We start from the raw sequence: 17,141 nt of genomic DNA on the forward strand, positions 1-17,141 counted from the left end.
ATAACACTAAAGCAGGCCCTTCAGCCCAATGAATTCACACCTACTATTAACTGCCCATTTAAACTAATCCTACATTCATCCAGATTTTAAATTCACCCCACATCCTCATCACCTCACGACAGATTCTGCTGCACACGTATACATTAAGGCTGATATACGTTGCCTGATTAATCCACAACCATACACATTTTTAGGATGTGAAAGCAAATGGGAACGTGGAGGAAACCCATGCGGGTTACAGGGAGAAAGTGTAAACTTCACAGGCAGCAGGCAAGGTCAGGATTGAACCTAGATCTCTGACATGTGAGGCAGATGCCCGACCAGCTATGCCACAGTTTGAAGAGCAGAAGGTAGGGTGTACGAAGGAGGATTGGACATGAATTTATGAACTTTGCGCAGATGGCACTTGTAGAAAGGATCGAACCCATGTCTCTGGCATTGTAAGGCAGCAACTCTACCTCTGCGCCACTGTTCCACCAATGGATGATTAATAAACGTTTCATTTTGAATGGTTGAAGTGATCTTTTGCCATAATTGATGTAACTGTACAAAACATTTTGTACAGTTACAGGTGTTTTGCTAATGTGAATATCGAGTAGCATGTGAGATATTGGTACAAATGTTTGGAGTAGTGATAAGCAAATAAAAGTGAGATGGGTGATATGAACATAAATGTTCAGTGCAGACTAGTAGAGATTATTGCTTGGGAGATAGGCTACAAACATGCAGCACTGACAAGAATGTATGTGTAAGTCCCCAGATTCACTTTAGTAGCTTTAATAATAGGAAAAATGTCTGAGCATAAAATAATCTGCCTCCTTCTACCTGAATCATTTAGTCCACCACTGGTGACTCCTAGATATGAGTTGGAGGATGTAGGAGATGATTTTGCTAGATGCAATGTTGTCCATTTGTCTATCAGTTAAGCCTGGTACCTGCTTCCAACTTTGATCCACCACTCTGAGGAAAATACAATATATATTACAGCTCCATTGCCTAGGGACAGTGGTTCCTCAATTCACAATTTTTGAATGACTCTGCTGGTAATAATGATTGGTTAAGTCAAGGAGATTCCTCAGCACAGAAACAGGACCTTGAGTTCACTTCTTCCATGCTGATTGTAATGACTAGTAAAGGGGTTGTCCCACTTGGGCGACCTAAACCGCGAGTTAAGAAGAGTGCCTTCGACCTTCAGGCTCGAGGGCACTCGCCTGGAAAACCTCGAGCTGGATCGACCGTCCGCGTTGAAACCATGAGCTGGATCGACCGACCGCACATACACACACAAACACATTGCAAAGGCGGGAGCCAGGGAAAGCGGGGGAGCACTGTCTGAAATTCACACCCGCGATGAAGAGGAAGGTAAAATGGCTGCACAGTAACAGTAAGTCCTTTAGAGAGCGCAGGGGGGGTGGGAGAGAAGGGGAGAGAAGGAGAGAGAAGGGGTGAGAAGGAGAGTGAAGGGGAAGAAAGGGAGAGAAGGGGAGGGAAGGGGGGGAGGAGAAGGAGACACTTTTCAAAAGTATAATAAAGTTTAGCGGGAATTTAACCTACCGGTAGGTTTTCCGTGGTCCTGGAAACTCCAATGAGCCAATCAATATGCCCGGTTAGGGAAGGAGATTGCCTACGGCTGCCCTCGACTGCCTGCAACTAAATAGCGACCCCACTCCACTGCACTACGAGTTCAAAAGAACCATGCTGACCAACTTTTACTCGCAGAACATTTTTCAACATGCTGATAAATTTTCCGCGACCTAGCTGAGGTCACTTATATACAAGACCATAAAGACAAGCATATTAATGCTTTCTTCAATATGTTAGCCAATTCTTTCACCTTTTTCTGGGAGCTATGACTTGAAACCCAAGATCCTTCTGCACATCAACACTCCTGTGGTACCTGCCATGTACTGTATATGTCCTGTTAATATTTGACATCCCAAAATGTATTATTTCATACTTGTCTGGATTAAATTCCATCTGCCACTACAGTCAACTTTGTAACTGATCATTGTTCCTCTGTAAGCTTTCACAAACTTCTTTATCTACAACTCCACAATGTTTTACAATGTTACCAAACTTACTAATCTGTCCATTTACATTCTCTTACAAGTCATATCCTAAACCACCTATCATCAAGCCAATTTTGATTTCAGTTTGCCAAAACATTTTGGATCCATTCTGGACCAACCTATCATGTGGGATGCTATCACAAGTCCCTGGAAATTTAGTCCACCACTGTGCCTTTATCAAATTTCTTGTTATCTCTTCAAAACATTTGAGTATAGAAGTTGGGATGCAATGTTAAAATTGTACAAGGCATTGGTGAGACCAATTCTGGAGTATGGTGTACAATTTTGGTCGCCCAATTATAGGAAGGATGTCAACAAAATAGAGAGAGTACAGAGGAGATTTACTAGAATGTTGCCTAGGTTTCAGCAACTACGGTTGAATAAGTTAGGTCTATATTCTTTGGAGCGCAGAAGGATAAGGGGGGACTTGATAGAGGTCTTTAAAATGATGAGAGGGATAGACAGAGTTGACGTGGATAAGCTTTTCCCATTGAGAGTAGGGAAGATTCAAACAAGAGGACATGACTTCAGAATTAAGGGACAGAAGTTTTGGGGTAACGAGGGGGAACTTCTTTACTCAAAGAGTGGTAGCTGTGTGGAATGAGCTTCCAGTGGAAGTGGTGGAGGCAGGTTCGATTTTATCATTTAAAAATAAATTGGATAGGTATATGGATGGGAAAGGAATGGAGGGTTATGGTCTGAGTGCAGGTAGATGGGACTAGGGGAAAATAAGTGTTTGGCACGGATTTGTAGGGCCGAGATGGCCTGTTTCCGTGCTGTAATTGTTATATGGTTATATGGTTATTCAGATTTGAGATACAGGGTCTCCCAGCTCAAAACCACGGTGACTCCTTCCAATCAGTCTTCTGAGGTGAACATAAATCCCCTTCCCCAGAATAATTCTAATAATTTCTCTACTATTGATGTAAGGCCCACAAGCCTGTAGTTTCCTGCCTGATCCCTACTGTACTTATTGAATAAGGGAACAACATTAACTATCCTCCTTTCTTCTGGTAATTCACCTGGAGCTAATGAAAATGAAAAACTCACCATTAGAACCCCAACAATCTCTTCTCTTGCTTCCCATAGCATCACAAATACCAAGGCTTGCAAAGTGATGAGGTCGCTACTACATAGAAACCTCCATGATTATTCTGCATGTGCAGAATAATGTGCAATTTTATCACCCCAGCTTTCAATTTAATATTTATGATCAATTAAAGTAAATATTTACATGTATCCAATCCCCACCTTGGTCTGTCATATCATCCCATTCTGCAGCATGTTCACCCTTCCTCCCTGTGCTCCCACGTTCATAGCTTTGTCCTTTTAAACCCTTCCAGTAGTTCATTTCCAGTTCTCGCATATTTCCATTTAAGCAATTTGATTGATTGAATTGATTGAATAGTGTAGCTTAGAGATACAGCATGGAAACAGGCCCGATGGCTCACCGAGCTCACACCAACCATCCATTGCCCTTTACACCAGTTCTATGTTATCCTACTTTCTAATCCATCCCTATACACTTTGAGCAAATTTAGAGAGGCCAATTAAGCTACAAACTCGCATGTCTTTGTGACGTAGGAGGAAACTGGAGCACCCAGAGGAAACCTACGGGGTCACATGGAAAACATGCAAACTCCGCACAGACAGCAACCGAGGTTAGGATCGAACCCGGGTTTCTGGCACTGTGAGGCAGCAGCACTACCGGCTGTGCCATTATGTCACCAGAAACAGTGGCGCAGCAAAAAATGAGCCTTTCAGCTCACAGAATTTACGCTGCTCATCGATCACCCACATAGTAGTTCAATGTTATCCCACTTTCTCACCCATACCCTGCTAGGATCAATTTACAATTAACCTCCAAATCAGCACGTCTTTGGGAAATGAGAGGAAGCCCACACAGACACAGGGAGACTTTACACACCCCTCATGGACTGTACTCGAGATATGAATCAAATCCAGGTCTCTGGTGCTGTGGGACTGCAGCTCTACCAGCTGCGCCACTGTGGTGCCTCAACATAAGTGCTAAACCATTTTCTAAATCACGGAATTGAAAGGAAAAGCATTTTAATGTGGCTATTCTGTTCCTGTGTGATCTCTTTACATTTTCCAGGAGAGATATAAAAGTGTTTGTGCTTCCATGCGTCCCTAAATCTCCAGGTTTTGTAATCTTCAGGTTCTTACAAAGAGGAGGCAGAGTGAAGTTTTTATAAACCATTTTATTTTAAAGATTTATGACTCCAGTTTCGTGACAGTACTACAGTGATTTGCACATTTATGACATGCAGTGGAATTACAGTCTTCTATCAGATGGACACAGTTTACATTCTCATTTATTAGAGCGGCAGAATTTTAAGTTTTGCTGGGCTGCAAAAGGCTAACCTTTCTGGCTTGCTATGCAGAAGTGTCATTGCTGAATATATTCAACCTCACCACGTTCAGCACCATTTCAAGAAAATATCTGACAGAAATAAAAGTTGAAAAGTTTAATTTGAATATGATATGATTTTACTTTTCAACATAATTTCCTGAAAGGAGCATGTAACATTATAAGACTTGTCGGCACTGCTTTAAAGCAAAGCACAGAGCTATGCCTAATGACTTTGTTAAAGCCAATAAAAATAACAGTGAATTGAGTACTTTTAAATAACAATGCTATAGCTCCCATCAAAAGCAAAGGCATGTTAGCTGAGAATAAGGTTGAAGGCATTCAGTTTCCATTGTCTATAAACTTGTGGCGCCTTTTCTTTAAATTCACAGTCAGTAAAGATTATACCTCTGTACGCACATTTCATCTACAACTTAGTGAATATTAGCTTGAGTGACGCATACATCTGAAGACAAGCATGGCTTTCATAAATATTCTTTGTTATTACATACACTGTGTGTACCTTTTGTGTTGTGCAATGGAACTTCAACATTAAAAAGCAGATCACGTTTCCAAATGGTTAAGATAATGCTATGCAGTATAACTGATGAGTATGAGAAGTGAGCTCAAGCGAAATACCCTGTTACAAAGACTGGTCGAAAACTAGACAGATGTTTAAACGGCATGATTAGTTTCACACGTAGACAAACAGACATCACTGTGGCTTTAAGTATAAATTATTGAATACACTCCTTTTTTTAGGAAAAGGTATTTCCTTTCAATTTTCTTTTTAGTATTGCAGTCAAACTGATATGGCTTTAACTATTGAAAAAGAGTTTAAACAAAGAAGCTTAACATCCCTAAATTAACTTTAAACATTAACTTAGGATTCTCCTGAATGGAGACCTGGTTTTGTTTTAGTAGGACTGCGGTGGGAAACAGCAAGCATAACACAAACACAAGCAACTCTCCTGCATAGTGGTTTGAAATCCAAGAACCAATACCTGAGATTTTTAAACTAATTTTCTCTAAATTTTAAACTAGTTTTATGCCATGGAAAGCAATTAAATCAGTGTGTCCATAGAGAAAAAGCTCTCTTTGGTGTGGTGTAAAATGAAATGCAGGTGAAACACAATTTTTAATCTATTGCAATTCAATAGAGCTGAAACAGTGTTCTACGCAAGCAGCAAAGTTTACCATTAAAGAAAGATCCACATTTATAGTACAAGTCAGTCTGTGCCACATCTGGAGACAAATTGCTAATAATTTCACTCTGCAGTAGCATTTTGAACAAATTATTAATAAATAGCTTACTGCTGAATAGTTCTATAGAATGGGGTATTAATCACTTCAATGATTCACTTGTTAATCTAAACTACTGGCAATTGGCGTGCAACTGAAGGGGAATGTATATCTAATGTTACTTGTTCGTTGTCGTGAAAGTGATTTAAATACAACTTTCTTAAAAATTCTCCTGGCAGAATATCATTTGACCTGTTTTGGTTCATTATTAAGCAATATCTAATTACACTATTAAACAAAGTCTTACCTTATGACCGGTATCAAGGAAATCGATATATAAACCACATATTCATTGTTGGAGAGAAATTCTAATTCCAATAAATATATATTCCAGGAATGTTAGAGTTTCCATTTGGCAATATTCTGCTGAATGTGTCATTAATTACTGAGAATGTATCGTTCCTACATATACTAATTATGTTGCTGAAAACCTGTGAAGGATTATAGACCACGAGGATCTACAATAGAAATAGTTCCGTTACAAAGAGTAACCAAAGTAATAAGAAATTACAAAAAATTACAAACGTATAAAATATTAGGTTAATGGCTACAAAATGTTAAACAGACTAAGAAAGAAGTTTCCTTAACATGATGGCAGTCATTCTGAATTATGACTTGGACATTCATTGTCGCTAGAACAAAATCTGGAACATCCTCTCTAATGGGACCATGGGAGTAACTTCAACACATAAAGAGGATCCATTCAGGATGGTGGCTGATTACCACCATCTCCTTTTCAAGAGCATTTAGGGATGGGCAGTAAAAACATGTCTTGCAAGTGATAGCCATGTCCCATAAGTCAATAACAATGCAAGTCCGTAACTTTGTGTAAACAGTCTTTGACCTGTTGACTTGCAATGTGCCTCAATTTGCCAAAGTTTTTCTTTCCTTCCAAACCTTCCATCCCATCTAAGTTTCTGACGGCCAAAGACACAAAACAGTTCACATTTTGAACTATGTATAGTTTAACATTAGAAGAAAAGTGATTATTGTAAAGTCCCTCCCAAATTCCAAGAAAAAGCTTTGGTCACTTCATTACTTAGGAATGATTAGCAAGTAATTCAATACGTTATTCATTTTAGTATTGTATTGTGTAAAGGCGGTGGGGTTTGAATTAGCAATGTGATGGGCACTGTGTTCCTTGGACTGATGATTAGCATTGAATGGTTTTCAATGCTAAAGGTCTAATTGGATAGAATTTAGTGCATTGGCAGTCTGTTTTTTTTATTTTTAAGCAAATATATTTTCTTTGTGACGTACAGAAAATTATACTGCTACCTTTATACATTAAACCAGAGAGATCCTCATACCTTACCGAAAAAGCAATGATGATGATAGATACTTTTTACAACTTGAAGATTATCAACTTATATCGCAAATTGTCATTTTTTAACAAAAGGCTTTTCCACATATATTATACAATTTCACCATTTTAGCAAATCATGCAAGATATTTGCTACTAAATAATTAACTGCATAAAACTTTTAAAAATCTCAGTAGAAATCACTGTGACAATTGTCAGATCTTGCACACATACATCGCAGGGTGCCTAGCTGCATGCCACCCCAAGTTCTTCAGGAACAACCAACAACCAAGTAACACATCACAACACATTTAACAGTATGGCAACTTAAAAAGGCTACCTCAAAACAGTCTGCAATACGGTAGAAAAGCTTAGCAATGAACACAACTTAATACTGCCAGTTGTGAGGTTAAGAGTTTCTGCATTACATGAGCATATATGGAGTCTACAATAGAGACGATTAGGAGTTTACATGAGGTCCACTGGTCTCCTGGACTCCTCATGCTCATGTCAACCCCCTCACCATGGCTTACATCATAGAGAGGCACAAAAAATCTTTGTAATTATATTGCAGTAGGAGTATAAGCAATTACTCTAGTCAGAGAAAAAAGGAAATGTATTTTAATATATGCTCAAAACATATGTAAATCCCATTAATGTAACTTAAAATAATTTACAAAATATAGTATTCTTTTCTTAAACTACTTCTTGAACATGTCTTGAAGTGGCCCGGGAAGATACTTAAGGACAGTATCAAGAATACTCTCTTCTTCCTCCTCTTCTTCATCTCCACAGCCAGCAGGAATTGCTTTCTTTGGGCGAGTCAAGCTTCCTTCTATTGGTGCTTCCATTGCAGCCTTTTCCTCGGCTTCCTTTTCTTCCTTCTTCTTAAGGCCATACTAGAGGATAAACAGAGGAGATAGCTTTAGACAAATATAATGTGATGGGCTGCTGTTCTCATACCAAGACCTCCTGATACTAAGTGGGGGATCTGCCATTAGGTGGGGGGCGGGGGGGGGGGGGGGGGGGGAGGAGAACAAAGGAGAGCCCAGTGTGGGGGAACAACTGTGATGGGGAAAGGGAGGGGGGGAGAACAAAGGAGAACCTGGTGTGGGATACTTTGTAACTTTGTCAGAGCCCTTTATGTGGCGATTCTTTGCAAACCTGGGGTATTCAAAACGAAGAATTTCACTGTGACTTGTCATGTTAATCCTGGCTAAATTGGAGAGGCTGGGACTTCAAAATGGGGTAAAAGCTTCAGGGCTGCTGGGAGATTTGGTCAATTTGGAATTGCTCTCTGCAGAGCTGGGACAAGCTGTGAAGAGGTGCCAGTGTGTCTAGAACATAGATACAATTTGCAAGCAAAGAATAAGAACATCTGAAAACCCTGTCAATTAGGAGCAAAATGCATAGAATGGATTGGATGGCTGCAAACCAGACATACACCTTGTAAATAATTGTGAATAATGTTGCGGACTATCCTGGTGGTGCCATGCTGTAAGGTTGCAAATTTGTTTGCTCCCTTAACTTTTAACTTTTACTTACCACTCTTTTAATGTTACTTGTTATTACTTGATTTCAAGGCACGGTCTAACTTTACTTAAAGTGTTGATAACACTTTTATATGCTTTAATCGTGTAAAGGATGGAGACAAGAGGGAAAGGAGCTTCTCCAAGGAAGGAGCGTGGGAAAGGCACAGCTTCTGACTCTAGTATCTTAGAAGCAATATCAAAAATGAACGATGAACTGAAAAATGAAATGAAAACAAGATTTTGCAGTTTGGAAGAAATGGTGAAAGGAATTTCAAGCAAATTGAAGGAAGTTCAAGGCAAGCTGATTATGTTACAAGATGAATTTTGTGAACAGAAGGAACAAATTGATAACTTGCGAACCCTGGGTCTGGAGAGATGTTTGAAGATTGAAAAACTGGAACGGAGAATGAATGAAAATACTTGGGCACTCCAGCAACACAAGATTAAAAATATGGATCTGGAAAACAGAAGCCGCCGACTGAATTTGTGCGTTGTTGGTTTGCCGGAAGGTCAAGAGGAGATAATGGTATAAAATATGCTTCTAAAATGATAAAGGAGACTTTCAACACCGAGCACTATGAAAATTGTCCAATTTTGGATAACGCACACAGGATCGGGAAGAAATCTGGTCCCCAAGATAAACCGAGACATTTGATTGTTCGGTTTCACTTCTTGCAGATGAAGGAGAATATAAGGAGCATGGTTGAATATGAAGGATGCAAGTTTTGGTTTGTTCCTGATTATAGTTATGAGATTTTAGAATTAAGAAAGTCGTTCCATAATGTAATATCTGAGTTGTTTAAGAAAAAGTTGTGCCCTGCCTTACTTTATCCAGCAAGACTGCGTATACGACTCTTTAATGGTAACATTCCATTTTTTAACAATCCTCAAGACGCTTCCAACTTTCTGGAGGCTAATGAGGGTGAAGTCGCGACCGGGAACAATTGATAGCTGATTAAGTTATAATTGGAGATTTATTGTTCCTGTTTTGACAATAAATTTTTTGTAATGATTAAGCATTTAATTGGATGAGTTGTTTATTTTTTAATTTACCTTTTAGAATTTTGGTATGATGGTATCAAACAATAACTTTTACCTTCTCTAAGATACTGTTAATTTAATGTCATGGTATTATATATATATATATTAATTTTTAAGATTTTCTTTGTTAGCTTTTCTATTTTTAAAATTGAAGGAATTCCACCCCCCCCCCCCCCTGTCTTTAGACAAATTAAGTGAACGCAGTTCTTGTTTTTCAAATTTTGACCTTGGATAAATAATATAAAGTAGCTCTTATGTTCCACTGCTAACATGTACTTTTTTAACCATAACATTAATTTTGTTTTGGCTACTGAGTGGCAAACATGCTTTCTTTTTACGTTGGGTGCTGTCGTTAGGAGAGATGGGGGGAAGGGAAGAGATTAGGTAGCGCACTGACTGTCTACTGGTCAGTTTTGGGCATTGCATGGGTGGGGTCTTTTGCTTCTAGCTTAGTTTTTTTCATCTGTGCAGAACCTGAACTACAAAAATGTCTGAAATGTCGTCACTTCTGTCTCCGCCCTAGATTTTTCTTCTTCCAGTATCATGAACTATTATGCTTTAAGAAATTAACCCTTTACATTCCACATGATTTTTACAAACAATATGGATAAAGTTATTAACTTCTTTTCATGGAATGTGAATGGTTTGAACCATCCCATTAAGAGGATTTTTTTTTTTTAAGTTCTTCGTAGACTAAATGCTCAGATTATCTTTGCTCAGGAAACTCATGTAAGGCAAGACGACAATCAACAATTTTATTCAAGTTTTGGAGAGGACAGCATTTTAATTCAAATTCACAAGTTAAGGTGAAAAGTGTCTCTATTTTTATTGACTCCTCAATTCCGTTTGTTCATTACGAAACAATTTCTGATCCATATGGTAGATGTTTGGTGATTACTGGTGTTCTTCATAACCAAAAAGTTGCTATGGTGAATGTTTATGCACCAAATATTGATCACCTTGAGTTTTTTAAACAGTTAATCGCATCTTTTCCTAATTTAAATGAACACTTTTTAATAATGGGTGGAGATTTTAACTGTAGTTTGAACCCCTCGATGGACAGATCTGCATCTGATCATGTGCTTCCAAATAAATCAGCTAGTTTTATCAATTCTTTTTTACTTGACTCTGTAATGTTAGAAGTCTGGAGATTCTTACACCCAAATGACAAATAATTTTATTTTTTCTCTCACGTATTTCATAGTTACTCTAGGATTGACTACTTTATAATAGATTCTCGGCTAGTTTCATCGGTCACTGCATGTGAGTATGATGCAATTGCTATTTCTAATCATGCACCATTGAAACTATCAATCAAACTACCCGATTCCACGTTTAGTGCTAAACAATGGCGATTTAATGTTACTTTGCTTCAAGATCTAAATGTTGTTAATTTTATTAAAGATCAGATTGTTTTTTCTTCTTAACAAATTCTACTAAAGAAATATCCAATGGTGTAGTATGGGATGCTTTTAAGGCATATATTTGTGGACAAATTATTTCATACTCCGCGGGATTAAAATAACAAACTCAAATTGAAATACGGATATTGTCTGATGAGATTAAAGAAATTGATAAAAATATTCAAAAGCTCCTAGTTTAGAGCTCTATAAGAATAGAGTTGAACTTCAATTGACAGTTCTGCAACTGTATACTGAACATGGAAGCAATTGAATTGGGGGTCTACAGTTCTCGGTCTTGGATGGGAGGTAATAATCTGGGTTTTTTAAATTTGGGTTTCTAGAATTGTTGACCATTACGTTGGGAGACTGCAGCTGTTGATTATGGGTTTGGGAGAGGGTTAATTGAAATGGCTTCAGGGATCAGTGGATGGGGTTATCTGCAAAAACAATATGATGGAGGTACAGCTCTACGTCAAGCGATTCTTACTAATCTATGAAGGGGTTCAGAAGTGATTGAGCTCATCAGCTGTGACCACAGATCTGCACATGTGGTTTTCTTGGTTGCATTTACTGTGCATGTAAAGCTGCAGCAAGCAAGAATTTATTTGTTCCAGTCCCGGTGCATGTGACACTTAAGCACTCTTGACACTCGTGATCCATGATCTATGTATCCTGTGCACCTGCACCTTAAAACAATTAAGAGGCTCAAATGTCATATAAATCTTTACAAAGACTTTCAGAATTGTTCTTTTCCTCCTATCATAGTGACATACTTCTTTAGCTGTCTGCCTTCCTTTTAATTCATATTCACACACATTTCCTCTCCTCCCTCCTGTGTTGTCCTTAGATCCAGTGTGCTCTGAGATCCATGAATTAAAATGCAAATGAGCTGAGGTAATTGAGTACTATTAGCACATTAGCAGTTAGATGGATGTCGCTTCAGCTCCAATCCCTTAAGGCATAACTTGCATCAAATGAGGAATTTATCTCTATTATGAGCTAACTTTCCACAAGCTCACTTACAATTGCTCATTTTACTAAGCACATATTAATTTACAATTACTGGTTCATGCTGCTGTGCCCAGTGTCATCCATCTTGAAGCAAACTGCAGGAGATTGGAATTGCCCAGTTACCTGGTCACTTTATAACCTTGGGATAGATATTGCCTTTATAACATAAACACAAGCAACTACAGATGCTGGTTTATAAATAAAAGACGCAAAGTGCTGGTGTAACTCAATGGGTCCGGCAGCATCAGCATCAGCATCAGCCCCCCCCCCCCCCCCCCCCCCCCCCCCGACCATGGGTGAACAACAGAGGACAACAGAGGAGGATGACTAAACTTTGGTGCCTTCCCTCACAGTGGGAAACTTTGATTCGTTAAAGACATATGTTCTGTGCTCTTTTTTATTCGTATAGCTGTATGGTGACCACAAATTTCACTGTACCCATTAGTACATGTGACAATAAATGTCTCTTGTCCCTCGTGTATCTTGTCTCTTGGATGGACGCAAAATTCTGGAGTAACTCAGCGGGACAAGCAGCATCTCTGGAGAGAAGGAATGGGCGATGTTTCAGGTTGAGATCCTTCTTCGGACTGGAGCTGGTCCTTACTCTTAACAACTCCTCCTTTGACTCCTCCCACTTCCTCCAAATCCAAGGCATAGCTATGGGCACTCATATAGGCCCCAGCTATGCCTGCCTCTTAGAAGGGTATGTCGAACTTCCCTGTTCCAGGCCTACGCTGGACCTATCCCTGATATCTGACTTTCAACTCTCAGAATATATCTGTGATGTAGCCTTGGAGATGATTTGCATGGTGTATGAATATTATATATGTATATATAACATATATATATATCTACATTATCTACATGGAAATTATCTACAGGGCTAGATCACAAATATATTCTGAGAGTTGTAAAGTCAGAGTGTTATAAAATCTGTTGCAGAGTTTAAATATATATATAGCCTTTTCTTTAGCAACTTTCTTGAAAAAAAATCCAAGAAACTGAAGGAGTCAGACATAAGTTTGCCCTTTGACAAACTAATGAGAAAACTTGGCAGAAACATTACAATTGTGAGTCATCCAGTCAGGTACAGCCATGACAAACACAAAGTTAGATACTGCATTATGTTGTGCCATGGTTTTATGTTACTGGTCCTCCAACGTCGAACGCAACCCCTTCCCCCAATTCAATATTTGACCACTCACCCATTGCCCCCACGGGAGGCCTGGTCCCCCAATGCAACCTGTTCTCCAATGTAAGATTCCACCACTCACACCATCCCCCAACGTAACCCATTTCCCCAATTCAATATTCCACCACTCAAATGCACAGCAGCGGCTCATTTTCCTTCATCCCCGAACACTCCAACCCCCTCCTCTTCACCCTCCCTCTTCCCTCCCCTTCTCCCCCCCCCCCCCCCCCTCACCTCTCCCTCCCTCTCCTTGGGAGGCGCTCACCTCGCCCCCATCCCACCCCCCCACCTGGACTTTTGTGTAAATTAATCCTCTCCCCTATTGCACCCACCCACAATGATAACCCCCACGTGGGGGGGAGGGCCGGGGGGCGGTGCTCAATCAATCCTTCCCACGTGGGGGGGGGGGGGGGGGGGGGGCAGCGTCAGAGGAAATTTCTGGAATCTTTTTTTATAAATGAAACCTCTCCCCTATTTGACCCCCTCCCCCCCCCCCCCCCCCCCATCCACCACAACATTGTTCACTGTGGTGAAAGGTTACAAAGTTCAGCCAGTCCTCCTCCCTTGTTCACCCATGGTCGGGGTCATAGACCCTCCGTAGTCACCGCTACAGATGGCTCTCGATGTACAGGCCCTCTCGTCAGGATGATCTAAACCGACGTCGGGACAGTGAAAAACACTCCGCGGCTTGGAGGTCCCGAATCGGCACTTTCCTACCGGAGTCCGCAACTTCAGGATGTTATAGGTCGTAGGCCGGCGGTCGGAGCTCTTCTCCGGTGAGGGATCCCAGGCTCCGGATGGTGTCCATGCCACGCCCACGGCTAGAAGCTCCGCAGACCACAGTCCCATATTGTCAACGACACCAGGCCAGCATTTGGAGCACTCCTCTCTGGCGACCCCCGGCAAGGGTTCGGCCACTCCGCGATGGAAAGTCCATGCTGCGCCTGATTAAAATGGATTTTAGTTTAAAACCTCTCTCCCTCCCGACGCCCCTTGAGGTGGAAGCTGCTGATCCCATTCTGATGTCATTGTGGGCTGGAAGACTGCTCACGGGCAATGTAAATTAGATCCCATTGTGATGTCATAGCTCTAACTGCCACTGCTGAATCTTTCTCAAACTGGATTTAGTAAAGCTAAAAATGTTAATAACTTGTAAAATATAACATCAATCTGAACGAAACTTGTTGAAAACACACCACAAGACAATTGTAAGGTGGTGCAACAATTTTAGCTCTGTCGTGTAATGTTTTGGCGTAATTTCAGGATCTCACACGCACGCAAGCAGACAGGCAGACATCCAAACAAGATGAGAGTTTTAGTAATAGATAGATAGATTCCATCCAAATTCTGTCAAAAACTTTATCCTTGTGGCATTTTGCAATAATTATTCCTGGCTTCTTCTGTGCATACATACTGCATTAAAAAAAACACACACACAAAATGCTGGGGTAACTCAACGGGTCAGGCTACAAGTCAGGAGGACATGGATAGATGGCATATCAGATTGGGACCCTTCTTCAGCCAACCTGAAATACAACGTCACCTATCTATGACCTTCAGAGTTGTTGCCTGAACTGCTGAGTTACTTCACAGCTTTGTGAATTATTTATGTAAACCAGCATCTGCAGTTCCTTGCCCCTCCTGCAATCAGGTTGATTTTATTATGAAATGCACAAGTTACAGTGAAGTACAGGTACAGTGAAAATCCGCACCAAAACACATAGTGCTGGAGTAACTCAGAAGATCAGGCAGCAACATCACAGTCACATAGATTCAGACAACACACAAAATATAAATGATACATAAATTATACAAGGCAGTGAAAAGAAAAGTACTCAAAAACAAGACATCAGTCCAAAACACAGTTAAAAAACATGTCCATGGTAGTACAAGCGGTGGTCCAAAATCTTCTGTTGACAAGGTAGGATTAAAGTTCTGCAGTGCTGGAAGACACTGCAGAGGCTGGTTTATACCAAAGATAGGCATAAAGTGCTGGAGTAACTCAGCAGATCAGGCAGCATCTTTGGAGAAAAAGGATGGGTGTCATTTCGGGTTGAACCTTTCTTCAGACTGAAGGGCTCCGACCCAAAATGTCAGCCATCCTTTTTCTCCAGAGATATTGCCTGACCCGCTGAGTTACTCTAGCATTTTGTGTCTATCTTTAAGGTTCTGCAGGTTGGTTCAAGAACCCAAGCTGTTCCTGTACCGAATGGAAAGGGGTCCTTCAGCCCACTGAGTCTGCACCGATCAGCAATCCCCCAGACACTAATTCTACCATACACACTGGGGATAATTTACAGAAGCAAATTAACTTCCAAAACTGCACGTCTTTGGAATGTGGGAGGAAACTGGAACACCCCAGAGAAATCTCACAGGGTCACAGGGAGAACATGCAAACTCCATACACAGAGCACCCTTAATTAGAATTGAACCCAGGTAGCTGGTGCTGTGTCAGCAACTCTACAATTGCACCACTGTGCTGCCCCTTATATTCAGAAGAATGAGAAATAAAATAAAATCATCGCAATCTTTAACCTCATGGCTTGGCATAGCCCTTACTCTACCATTATCATTCGGTTAGGGGATCAACCATGGCAATAGACAACAGGTGCAGGAATAGGCCATTCGGCCCTTCGAGCTAGCACCGCATGGTTCAATAAAAATGGTTCAATAAAAATATAAATGTGTATCAATTTATTTTCATCCGAATCTGGGATCTTGTTTTCAAATATAGTGCTAAATTCAGTACCAATAACATGCACTATAAGATGAAGCTTTTCCCCATCGTTAACTGTTAAGAGTAGTTAATTAAAGTGAAAAATCAATGAAGAAACATTTCTGATGGTGTCTCCAGCCACCAGGAAGTCATGTGCATGAAGAGATATGAGAATTTTGGCTTGTTGCTGTTAAATGATCTGAACCGCAGTCATCCAAGAACAGCTGTTCACTCCTCTTTGAAGATCTCACATGTCAAATCTGTCCCAAAGTTGCCGACTGGCCCATTTCAAACTGCAGTAGTACATGTTGAGGGACTCGCTGAAGCTTGGTGCAACCAACACCAAGGCTTTGTGGGGGAGGACCACAGGATATGGTTCTTCCGCTGCTGAAAATTGATTTGACTGGGGACACCACTCAATCAAAGGAAGAGATATCACCTCAGGGGAGCACGAGTAGCAATGGTGTTTTGTTTAAAGACAGGTGTGAACACTATTGAGTATGACGCTAATAAATGTATTGACACTTTGATTGGCTGTAGAGTTTTTGTACAATTTTTGTTTTGTATATATTTTTAATTCTGCAAAAAGAAGTATCTGTTCCAAAGTAAAATAGATCTATAAACAGTTCTGCCATGCATTTTAACTCACACATTTTAACAAAAGCAATATTCCTGATATCTTAATGGCAGGATCATAAAGGTCATCCTAGACATAACTGTTAGTCCTATTAATGTAAGATAGACAAAAATGCTGAAGAAACTCAGTGGGTGAGGCAGCATCTATGGAGCGAAGGAATAGGCAACGTTTTGGGTCGAGATCCTTCTTCATTGTCCTATTGATATATATCAGGCATAACACCATTTATAAGGTGAATGGATAATGGAACATATCCATGGTATTGTACACAATTCAACAAGGTTGCTTACATGTTTTAGAATTTTAGTTTTCGTTCTGAGATGATAGACGTTTTTTAATCACAGTTTTATTGATGGGTTCCTCAGACTATTTTCTGAAATTAATATTGTATAAAAGAAACTATCAAAAACCAGCTGGTCTTAAGAGAATTTATTTGAAGGAATTGTGCATAGAAGGCAACACAACCTATGGTTTTTCAGAAATGCTACCCTTCTTTAAGCAGCCTTCTGGCGGCAAAATAGTTTGTTCAGTAAAAACCGAGATCAGTGCAGACTCTGGTTAACC

General features: G+C 40.1%; 1 protein-coding gene across 5 annotated transcripts in view; it reads right to left on the reverse strand.

Moving 5' to 3' along the window:
* Nucleotides 1–4,271: 4,271 nt before the first annotated feature.
* Nucleotides 4,272–17,141, reverse strand: part of cplx2 (complexin 2) — a 260,458-nt gene continuing 247,588 nt past the window's right edge. For all 5 annotated transcript variants that reach the window (XM_033029560.1, XM_033029556.1, XM_033029558.1 and 2 more), the window contains exon 4: nt 4,272–7,944. In XM_033029560.1, coding sequence (XP_032885451.1) covers nt 7,747–7,944 — 198 coding nt within the window. In that variant the 3' untranslated portion in view covers nt 4,272–7,746. The remainder of the gene's footprint in view (nt 7,945–17,141) is intronic.

Source organism: Amblyraja radiata, chromosome 11, assembly GCF_010909765.2.
Source record: "Amblyraja radiata isolate CabotCenter1 chromosome 11, sAmbRad1.1.pri, whole genome shotgun sequence".
NCBI lineage: Eukaryota > Metazoa > Chordata > Chondrichthyes > Rajiformes > Rajidae > Amblyraja > Amblyraja radiata.